This window comes from Stegodyphus dumicola, chromosome 9 (genome assembly GCF_044657685.1).
Source record: "Stegodyphus dumicola isolate Sdum_Otavi_A_Nest chromosome 9, ASM4465768v1".
NCBI lineage: Eukaryota > Metazoa > Arthropoda > Arachnida > Araneae > Eresidae > Stegodyphus > Stegodyphus dumicola.
Window position 1 is genome coordinate 108,824,787 of NC_140776.1, and position 11,509 is coordinate 108,836,295.

The 11,509-nt window shown below is 31.1% G+C and overlaps 1 protein-coding gene across 5 annotated transcripts in view; it reads right to left on the reverse strand.

The window, feature by feature from the left end:
• LOC118186827 (beta-1,3-glucosyltransferase) overlaps positions 1-9,210 on the reverse strand; it is a 68,467-nt gene extending 59,257 nt beyond the window's left edge. For 2 of the 5 annotated variants that reach the window (XR_004757843.2, XM_085823888.1), the window contains exons 1-5: positions 8,785-9,210; positions 5,561-5,595; positions 5,430-5,483; positions 5,185-5,279; positions 889-968 (exon numbers count right to left, since the gene is read on the reverse strand). Coding sequence is in view for 4 of the 5 variants with exons in the window: in XM_085823888.1 (XP_085680014.1) it covers positions 889-968; positions 5,185-5,279; positions 5,430-5,483; positions 5,561-5,588 (257 nt within the window). In the remaining variant the exon portion in view is untranslated. The remainder of the gene's footprint in view (positions 1-888; positions 969-5,184; positions 5,280-5,429; positions 5,484-5,560; positions 5,596-8,784) is intronic. The other 3 variants (XM_035356988.2, XM_035356987.2, XM_035356989.2) reach the window with 3 other exon arrangements.
• Between the last annotated feature and the right edge of the window lie 2,299 nt (positions 9,211-11,509).

The following is an 11,509-nucleotide window of genomic DNA, read 5'->3' on the forward strand; positions in this document are numbered from 1 at the left end:
CCACTGCATACGATTGGGATTAAGAGAAATTTATTCACATTTAAAATTAATTTACGGAATTTTAAAAAAAAATATGGCACACTTCAAAAATTATATGGGATACCATAATGTGGGAACATAATAAATAACATTTATTTATGTTCAATCTGAAATATTTACTTTTTTTTCAGAAATAAAATTTATTTACATCTACAAAAAGCAGCAGTTTCTTTCACAAATGCTAATTTAACAGTTGCTGCAATAAAAGAGTCAACATTCTGTCTTCTATGTAATTTCATTTAATGGCCATTTTTACACTTTTGCTCAAAATACAAAATTCCATGCTCTTGTAAGAAAACTACCACCGCTTTTTTAGTTGTTAGCAAGTTAAATATGGTGGAAATTTTAGAGGAAAAATTAATGACAAAAAATACATAAAAATGAATGATTTATTTGTTTTTTGCAGGGGTAGTAGTTGAAATATTTGTTTGAAATAATTTCTAAAGCACTGAAACAACACTGTAGCTGACATCTGTTATTTTTTGCCCTTCTTCAATCTTGCCAATAATACAGCCACATGTAAAATCATCTAAGTGATGTCAGGAAGACATACCGAAAATGACCAGTTCGTCAATTGATTCTTTCCTCATAAATTTTGCTTTTGAACAACAATGGTCAATCCTTTATATCTCTTATCAGCACATCGCATGATGAACAAATTCGGCAATCCAAAATTTGCATACGCACAACACATCTTACTACAACCTGTACTTATGCTAATTTCCACATTTTCCTGCCTTCCATTTTGTGGCTGCTACTTTCACCCATCCTTAGCAATTGTCCGCCAATGTACATAAAATGAAAAAATAAATGAAGAATATATATATTAACAAAATAAATCAACCTCACTTTTCAAACAGAGAATAAATAACCCAATGTCCTACAGTTATGTCAAGGTCCTTGTGAGTTTTATACACAGTAGCATTAACCTAAAAAATTAAAAATAAAACATCAATAAATAAAATTATTCTTACTCTTAAAAAACAATGTGTACTTATTCTTACTCTTAAAAAATAATATACCATATTTATTCATACACTGTCCCTCACATTTTTCCCCTTACCATTTCAGCATAAGGTTCTGAAAAGTTTTTAAGTATTCAAGTAATTTCCCTCTTTTCCAAGGCATTCAGATAATGAGCTGCCCTAAATTTTAAAATGAATTTGTCCAAGTAGTACAGTCAAAAGTCGTTAATTCGGACACCCATAATCCGGAATGATCTATAATACGGACCTCAAAGCTACAAACTTTCTGCGCATGCGTAGCGTCGACGCATGACGCATGCAGGCTGATGCATGCAGGTCGACGCATGACGCATGCTTCATGGCTGCGAATATGCGTGTGCGCATGTGCATTATACGTTTACGCATGTGTATTTAATGTATAACGGACCGTATAAGCTAAGCTAAAATTATCTAATTATCTATTTCAGTTAATGTTGCAGATTGCATTGTTCCTTAATCTTCGAATTGGATCCGGCTTATTATTTTTTGCAGACTGTTAGAGCAATTTTATAAAAGTAAGCTTGAACTTTCGATTATGTCAAATAGAATTTCAGATATATATTCACTAACATGTAAAGGATCTACAAAGCGAAAGTATGTTTCGAAGTCCATTAAACAAAAAGTGGAATTGCTTCAAAAAATGGATAAAGGCATATCCTTTGTTTTTCTAACCATTCCGAAATCTGTTTATCAATTTCAAGCTGCTCTGCGGGGGAGGGAAACATCGCGGCACGCAATGAACCTGAAGTTGATCTGTCAGCACTATCCATATCTTCAGGGCAAATGTTTTTATTTTATTCGGATATATAGTTCATTGCTAAATGTAGTACAGTCAAAAGTCGTTAATTCGGACACCCATAATCCGGAATGATCTATAATCCGGACCTCAAAGCTAAAAACTTTCTGCGCATGTGCCGCATCGGCACATGTGCACAGGCGTTTTACACGTGCACGTAAGAGCTCGACTACTGCGCATATGCGTGTGCGCAAGTGCAGAATACGTTTTCGCCTGTGCGTTTAATGTACAACGGACGGTGTACACTAAAATTATCTAATTATCTATTTCAGTTAATGTTAATGATTGCGTTGTTCCTTAATCTTCGAATTGGATCCTGCTTATTATTTTTTGCAGACTGTAAGAACAATTTTATAAAAGTAAACTTGAACTTTCGATTATGTCAAATAGAATTTCCGATGCTGGAACTTCCAAAGGATCTACAAAACGAAAGTATGTTTCGATGTCCAACAAACAAAAAGTGGAATTGCTGCAAAAAATGGATAAAGACATGAAGAATGTGACAGAAAGGTTAGTGAAAATGAAAAAATTTCGATTGACAAGTTAGTCGGTATTCTCGGCACAGCAATTAACGGGACTTGAACAGCGGAACTTTGTAACTGAACAAGAAATTATGTCTTTTTATAGAATTAAAGAGAAAGTATTATCACATAAAATGAAGCAACTTAAACAACTTACATTGAGAGAAATGTTTAATAAAGTAAACAAATAAATATTAAGCTTTTTTTTTTTTTTTTTTTTTTTTTTTGCAAATTTTGATACCCTTTAGATCATAATTGTTCTTTATTTCATAAATTATGGTTTCATATTTTTAATTTTAGAATTTCTGCATGCCATCTTACGAGATGATCTATAATCCGGAAAAATCGATAATCCGGAATCGCCAAAGTCCCGACGAGTCCGGATTAACGACTTTTGACTGTATTTCATCTCGATATACTCTGTCTTTTATATGATTTAAATCAAATTCATTATAAATATCCCGAATACACATCAAAAAGTTTTCTGGTTGCAATTTTCTAATTTCGACTATGCATAATGTATGCTTTACGCATGCGTGCGTTGAAATGAATGTTTAATAAAGTAAACAAATAAATATTAAGCTTTTTTTTTTGGTAAATTTTGATACCCTTTAGATCATAATTGTTCTTTATTTCATAAATTACGGTTTCATATTTTTAATTTTATAATTTCTGCATGCTATCTTATCAGATTTAAACTGATGATCTATAATCCGGAAAAATCGATAATCCGGAATCGCTGAAGTCCCGACGAGTCCAGATTAATGACTTTTGACTGTAATTTATTTTCCCTTACTAATTGATTTCCACAAGGATTTGGGGTACATGAGTTCTGAATGATGAAGCAATAATAGTGAACACCTTACGGAAAACATGAGATATTTAATACTCTTGATGATTCTCAAATTATTGGATGTGGGAAGAGAGACTGAACAATAACAAAGATGATGACAATGGTGGCTACTTGCAAACTGTAGCAGATGACATAGATAGCAGTTTTAGTAGCAGTAAACGATTTGAGGTCTAGGGAATGGCAGCGGACGACAATAAGACTGACAAGATTCATGATGCAGGGAAGTAGAAATGAAGATACCTTATTACAAACTGTAACACTGGCATTACTATACATTCTTACTGGAATATAGGTTTCTTTTAAATAAGTAATACTGTGATGGTTACCAGTTTATCCATAATGAATTTTCAGTTTTATCATCTTACTGTAACCTTATCCTTCAAAATGATTTGCATAATTTTCCCCTCTCAATTTTTTGTACAATAAAACTAGTAAAAAAGAGCTCAAATACGAAAATAAGTACTGTATTTGGAATCTGATCACAATGTATGACACTTTTTTGTTAGTTATCATCGTACAAGCCTTTGGCAATGTTTGAAATTTGCATTTTACACAATGGGTGATAAAACCTAAATCTGCCAATTTTGGTGACAAATAAGAAATCTAAACCCTTTCTTTTATAAATTTAATTAGCAAAGAGCATCAATAATAATGACAATAATAGTAACTTTTAATAGCAGAGTTTTCTGTTATATTTTTACATTTCTCTCACAGTGCATTAATATTTCAATGCCATTTAAATATTTTAATCTGAAGTTCCTGACAGTGGAATATTTTATCTCCAGGTGCTCAAAATTTTGAAATATATAGCAAAATGGGTAAAAATGAAAACACAGAATATAAAATTATTAATAAACATCTGCACAACAAATGAAGCAAGCAAAGCAAGATTATAAAAATACAGTATTTCTTTAAGTTAAAATGATTAAGCATTATTATTTCTCAATAAATATAATTAGTTTTATTACTGTATCTAAATATTCATAATATGTTGTTTGAAGATATTTCACATAACTAAAACAAAAGCATAGCACTTTCAACAGTTTTTAATAACAGCACAGAATTAGTGTTGCAACTTATTTATTGATATCTCACGAATTGTTCTGGTAAGAGTACATTCATAATTTTTGTTTTTACAATATTCGATTAAGAATCAAAGTTTTATAAAAACTGAAAAATAAATGAAATATATAAATTTTATTCCAGAAATGTATTTCTCATAATAATACATTTATTCTTTACTGCAATCACATTAATTATGCAACAAATGAAAATGAATTGGTTCATGCCTTAAAGTAGCGCTTCTTAAACTGTGAGTCACAAATTCAAATGGCAAAGCAAAATGCTGTGGTTATGAAAATTTAATTCAGATACACGAGTTAAAAAAAAAACTGTATTAATGATGTTTTTTTAAAAAATTACAATAACTGGCATTAATGAGATTAATCACCTATCATAAAGAGCAGAAAAGAAATTTGTTGAGCTACTGTGTGACTCAAACTTGAAACTTGAGTTTTCACAAAAATACTCAATTAAATTCTGTATTGGAACTAGAATGAATTTTTTATATTTCTGAAATAGTATTAAATATTCTGCAGCTACTTAGTACCACATGTTAATATAAAGTGACAGTTTTGACTTTAACATCCAGTTACATCAAATACTGCACCAAGATTTCATTTGTTATGCAGCTAAAACAAGTATATTCTTCTCATTAAAACATGATTTTCTGTCATTAACTTTTGTACATCTGAAATAAATCCTAAAAATACTTCTTTTCATATGCATATTATTTACCAAAGAAATAACTCATTTATGAGAAAATATTTATTTTTACATCTTTTTTTCTATATTCAGTATCTGGGGTCATGAAAATTCTCGTTGCTAAAAAGGGATCATGACTGAAAAAGTTTAAGAAGTGTTGTCTCAAACAATAAATAATAAAATATCTGAAATGAGCACAATACTTGCCAAATTTAAATTCTTCACTTGAGAATATATATCTTTCTCTTTCAGTAAAGCCAATTTCTTATGATAACTGTTTTCTTGGCTAAGTATTAAAAATCCTATAATACACAAAAATATTTAGATTGCATAGTGTCATTATGTAGATGGGCTTAACAAAATTCATTATTCATTATTATTCATTAAATTATTCATTATTCATTATTATTATTCAAAATTAGATGGGCTTAACAAAATTCATTATTACTCACCCACACGTGCCATGCATGCAGTCAAAGCTAGGTTACCTATGAAAAAACAGAAGACTACGAAACAATATGGAAATTATAAATGCTAACTATTATTTTTCAGTAATGTATTATAACAAAAGTATTTAACTTACTGAATATCAAGCATAAACAGAGTTTCATAGTTGACCTAAATAAAAAAAAGTGTAAGACTGAGAAAAACTGAAATCTCACAAAAAAATTGTCAAGAGAACAAAGATTTTTATTTTTATACACATTATTTAATACAGTACAAAGTCCGAAATCCGGACTCATCGGGACTTCAGCGATTCCGGATTAAGGGTTTTTCCGGATTATAGATCATCAATTTAAATCTGGTAAGATAGCATACAGAAATTATACGATTCAAAATATGAAACCGTAATTTATGAAATAAAGAGCAATTATGGTCTAAAGGGTATCAGAATACACAAAAAAAAAAAAAAAAAAAAAAAAAAGAAAAAGAAAAAGAAAGAAAGCTTTAATATTTTTTATTTACTTTATTAAACATTTCTTTGAATGCAAGTTGTTTAAGTTGCTTCATTTTTTGTGCTAAACACACATGCGTAAACATTAAATGTGCATGCGTAACATTAAACGTGCATGCGTAAAGCCTACCAAAAAAAAAAGTTTGTGGCTTTGAGGTCCAGATTATAGATCATTCCAGATTATGGATGTCCGGATTACAGACTTTGTACTGTATCTCATTATTCAGAAAAATACAGAATGCTTATCAGCAGTAAGTAAATAAATAACACAAAAAGAGTTGGCTGTAAATGTACTTATTAACTTGATAAATGGGGGACTCTAGCCTCTACAAACCATTACCAGTTTTATGCTTATGCTGAAGATTACCAGTTTTGTGCTTACGCTGAAGACTGGCTTACGCTGAAGGACATTATTAACCAATAAAATGGAAGTGCTCAAGATGTGAGTGAGCATGTATGCATATACATATGTAACAAAACTTGGATGAAGAAACTTGTCCTTTTCCTAGAGAAAAACACAAATATTTCTTCGGATATTCTCAATTTTTAACACTTTGATTGTTATTTGATGCACTACTTTACTGATCATTAGTTTTTTGCATAATAAACTTTTTCATTTCTACGTAACTTTAATTTTCTCTTCACCAAGTGATGGCGGATAAGTGAAATTTTTTTTCCACCTCTTTGATTCTGCAACTTCTCATCCTTTTTGTTGTTCCTGAATATTATTATACTTGATGCAAAGTAAAAGCATGCTTTTGTGAGCTGAGACTTTTCTTATTCAAAACAAGTCAAGATCTTGTCATAATAACTAGATATGGTAGATAGATGCATGAATTAGAAACTTGCAGACGTGGCTGAATTTGGTTTACTTTTTATCCATAGTTAACATACAGTTTTATTTAATCCAACACAAATCAAATTGGAACTACAGCGCCTTGTCTTAAGGAAGGTTTTACAGCCAATGAACTTGAACAATATACTTTTTGCAGGTAGCAGCACGTTGCTGTAACAAAGCAGAAGAGTGCAAAAAGACGCGAACAAGAAAAGCGAGAAAGGAAAGGAGGTGGCTGAAAGAGAACGAAACTGCACAGAAGACTTTTCATACAAATTACATTGCAAATCACACTACACGAATGTTGACATTAAACAAATTGAATTTCAGATACATAGCATTAGTCATATGTTATACACACAATGCTGATAAGATTTCATCGACTTCAGGGAATAATTATGCAACAGAGATAAGACGGTGGTTTACTTTTCAGAAGCTTATATTAGAAAAGTTACTGCTCCACTATTTTTAGAAAGAATATGGCATAGAGTTAAAGAGCTATTCCTAATTTATTCATAGAAAGGCAGGTATTTTATATTTTACCAGAGTCGTAGCTAGGGTTTTCAGTGCCCAGGCACAACTGAAGATTTCGTGCCCCCTACTGCTTGCCAAGGATGGAAAACATTTAATTCTAAAATGTTGTAACATCAGTTTGGCGCCCCTTCGATTCTGCGCCCAGGGACAGATGCCCCCCTTGCCCCCTCTAGCTACGCCCCTGTATTTCACACACACACATATATACATATATATATATATGTGTGTGTGTGTGTGTGTGAATATATATATATATATATATATATATATGGCATAAAGTAAGAAATTTGGAAATGTTTCACAAAGACCAAAATTTTTTTAAATTCAGAATTAATAAATTTCAAATAATCCTATAAATGCAACAAAGAATTTAATAAATGTTAAAACCCAAACTTTTAAAGAAACAATATCAAACTTTAAGGGAACTGTAAGGAATACAGTCAATCAATCGAAATTTCTCTTCTACAAAAATCTTTCCTTTTCTGCATCCAGAATCAGCCGATGAACCATTTCAATGTATTTTAATTATACTAATTCACCGGAAATATATACATATATACACACACATTTTCATAATTGTGCAACAGACCTCAGATGACGGATTACTTTTCAGAATTACAGGAAATAAAGCTTACATTAGAAAAGTTATTGCTTTGCTATTTTAGAATGAAGATGGGAGTAAAGACCAATTCTTAATTTATTACTAGAAAGACAGGTAGGTATTTTATATTTTACACATACATACGTATGTGTATATATATATATATACATACACACATACACATATACATACACACATATATATGTTACCGTGAAAGACCGAAACCGGAGAATATCAACATTCACCAAATACGTTGGTTGAAAGACCGAATATTTCACTACATTCTTGTATATTCGGACCCTCACCAGTGTATGTCGGCAATCACAGATATGCTCTGGTGAAAGTCGAACTTCTATTATTTACCTTTCTCATTTTGAATGTATTGTGTGTTTTAGGTTCTCATGTTCTTACTTCAAGTCTCAAGTGCGTTTATTAGCGACTGAATTACGGAGAAGAAAATATAATATTGTTATATGTTCAACATTCACCATTAGTACATGGCGAATGTCGACATTGAGCCGGTGTAAGTCAGAAATAAGAGTATTTGGAAAATATTTCGGACATACACCAAGAGACTATGTGAATGTTGACATTCACCGGTGAAAGTCAACATTCTCCAGATTTCGGTCTTTCACTTTAACATATACACATACTTTTCATATATCTTGAAAATGTCAACATAAAAGGATCATTAAATTAGATATTATATACAGCTATAAATTCAAATCAAAAAGAATTCAGAATTAAACAGTTATACAGCTATAAATCTTGCATACAGCATAATCTTTTAGAGCTATTCTTTAATATTCCTTAAGAGCATTCTTCTTCCGTAACTAAGACGTTTTAACAAAGATTTCTAATTTACTAAAGAAACTATCTTACCCGTCTAAGTTATTGAAATTTTAAAAGGAATGACCAGTTGGTGCTCTCGACTAGTGTAAATCTAATATAACATCGCTGCTGACGCATCGGATCTTGATTTCTGTGCACAGTATGCAATGTAGAAAGTTTGGATTACCTCAATCTGCGCATAACCCAGTTACTGCAGGAATGAAACACTACTTCATATATTTCTTCAAAATAACTTACAACGTATCCAAAAATATTCTAATATTCAGAAAGTCGCCTTCCCCTCCCCCCAATTTAGCATCAGTAATCTTCATATATAGATATATAGAACTAGTATAATCTACTAGGAGGATAAAAAGAACATCATCATTTTTATTGCACTTAATATTTATTAATTATTATAAGTTTGACAGACAGACAAAGTAGACAGATGTCTTGTTTTGCACCCGCTAAGTCTTTCTGCACTGATGGGTGAAAAATCAAGCATAGGTGCGAAGGAAAGGTATATAGAAAGGGGGCAATTTCGTATTTGAGGAGAGTAAAAAGGGAACTTCGTACATCTTGCACAAGTTCAAAAGGTCAGGAAGAAAAGATGGGACAAAATAAAATTTAAAATAAATGGCCAAAAATAATAGAGAGGAAAAAAAAAAAAAAGGGGCCTATAGAAAGAAAAGGAAAAGAAGTAGAAAATATCCTAAAATACGATTGTGTCCATGAGTGTAGTTAAAAGGAGGAAAATTTGTCTTCATTTACAATAAATAGTGTCTCACAAGTGTGTGTGTGTGTGTGTGGTGAGTGTGTTTGGTAATGATGAATAGATGTGTTACTGGGGGAGAAAAAAATATTGACGGTGTTAAATTGCTTCGTATCAAGGTATTTAGCATGAAATACAAAGTAATATGTATGCTGAATATATGCAAAGTAATATGTATTGCATCCTGAGATATCAACAAAAGTCATCATACAAAGTATATATTAATTTAACTAAAGTAAATTGTGCTATTTTCGTTACCAACATTTTCATACATTTTTGCAAAAAACAGCAGCAGACAAACAAGATAGAACCATATACAATACAAGACCACAACCGTACACACACACACACACACACACAAAAAAAAAAAAAAAAAGATATATATATATATATGTGTGTGTATGTAAATTACTGAGTATATGTATTAAAAACACAAATTAAACATAGTATTTATTAATTTATATATCATAATTTATTACAAGATTTATTATTTTGCTATCATAATTTATTACTACTTAATTAATTAATTACACAATTAATTACTTAATTAATTACACAATGAGGGACACCGTTGTTTATATAAGCTCATAGTTCTAAGAATTTATTTAAGGGAGTGACGAATAATCCATCCGTTACATATGGACATTTAACAGATAGCAAGGAACAGTATGAGAAAAAATCGGTGAGGTATAATATTATTTAAAGGCAAAAAATATTTAAGCGATCTAAAAAAAAAAGAATCCAGAGGATCTGAGAGGAAATAGCGCGATGCCGTGAGTCCCCTATTTTTCCTCTCACGAGATTCCTCAAAGCAAGATAAGGGGGCTTTGTAAGTGACGACAGACATGAACTGATAACGTTGGAGTCTGTTCGGAATTGTTTAACAAAGGAAGCCACAGGCAATAAGCAATTTCAAGTATTTTTTAATGCTAAAAACTGATTAAAAGTTAAAATTTATTGATTTAAACGCACATATTTATAGAAATTTGATTGAGTTTAGATGAAAGAAGGGTACTTATCTTAAAATTCCAGCCTTTCGTTGTACTTCCTCACATTGTCCGCTGTTTCATTCTCATCAACATCGCAACTGAAAAACTTTTGAAAACGTGTAGGTATTGTAGAAAAATCAGTATTTCAAAGTAATTTAATAGATATTCCCCAAGGGTAAAGGAATTTTTTTCACTTTTTTACGGAGCGCAGCGAACGTCCAGCCGCTTGCCTTGGTGATCGCAGCGCCCTCCTTATTATAAGTTTGTTGATCATAGACCACGGAGTATAATGCCCTGTTACAGACAAACTTTATACTCCGTGTTATAGACAAATGTTCAAATAGTATTGTAGTGGCCCAGTTAGTGCATGAGAAATAATTATTTTTTATTTCATATATTTGTTCATGTGTTTAATTATTTTATAAAATTAACTTTAATATTTTGTTAATATTCATATTTAAATTTCTTTATGCTGAATGGCAACTAGTTCTAATTCTGATTCATGATTGCTAGGTTTTGGTTTCAAAACGTTGCTCGTAGCGTCGCATTTCGATAGCTGGAAAATAAAATGCAATAACTTAGCTATTTGTTTATAATTCATGCTGTTACTAGTCATAAATTAATTTTAAACATTAGTAGCCAAGGCTACATCGTGGTGACCCTGATTAATTTTCGAAATGTCAACAAATGACTCTTCTGAAACTGCTATGAAAGATACGATGCAGTCACCGGAGCTTCATAAGGTGAGTGTAAAAATACCTCCTTTTTGGATTGATAAACCGGAAATATGGTTTTTTCAAGTTGAAGCTCAGTTCAAAATTAGTAATATCGTTTCAGAAGAAACGAAATTTAATTATTTAGTTTCACTGATTGAACCTAAGTTCGTCGAAAATATTTGGGACATTGTAACGAACGATAGTGCCACAAAATATTCGGATGCTAAAATTAGGTTATTACATTTATTCAAAGAAAGTGAAAATGTACGAATTAAACATTTGATTACTGGTATCGAACT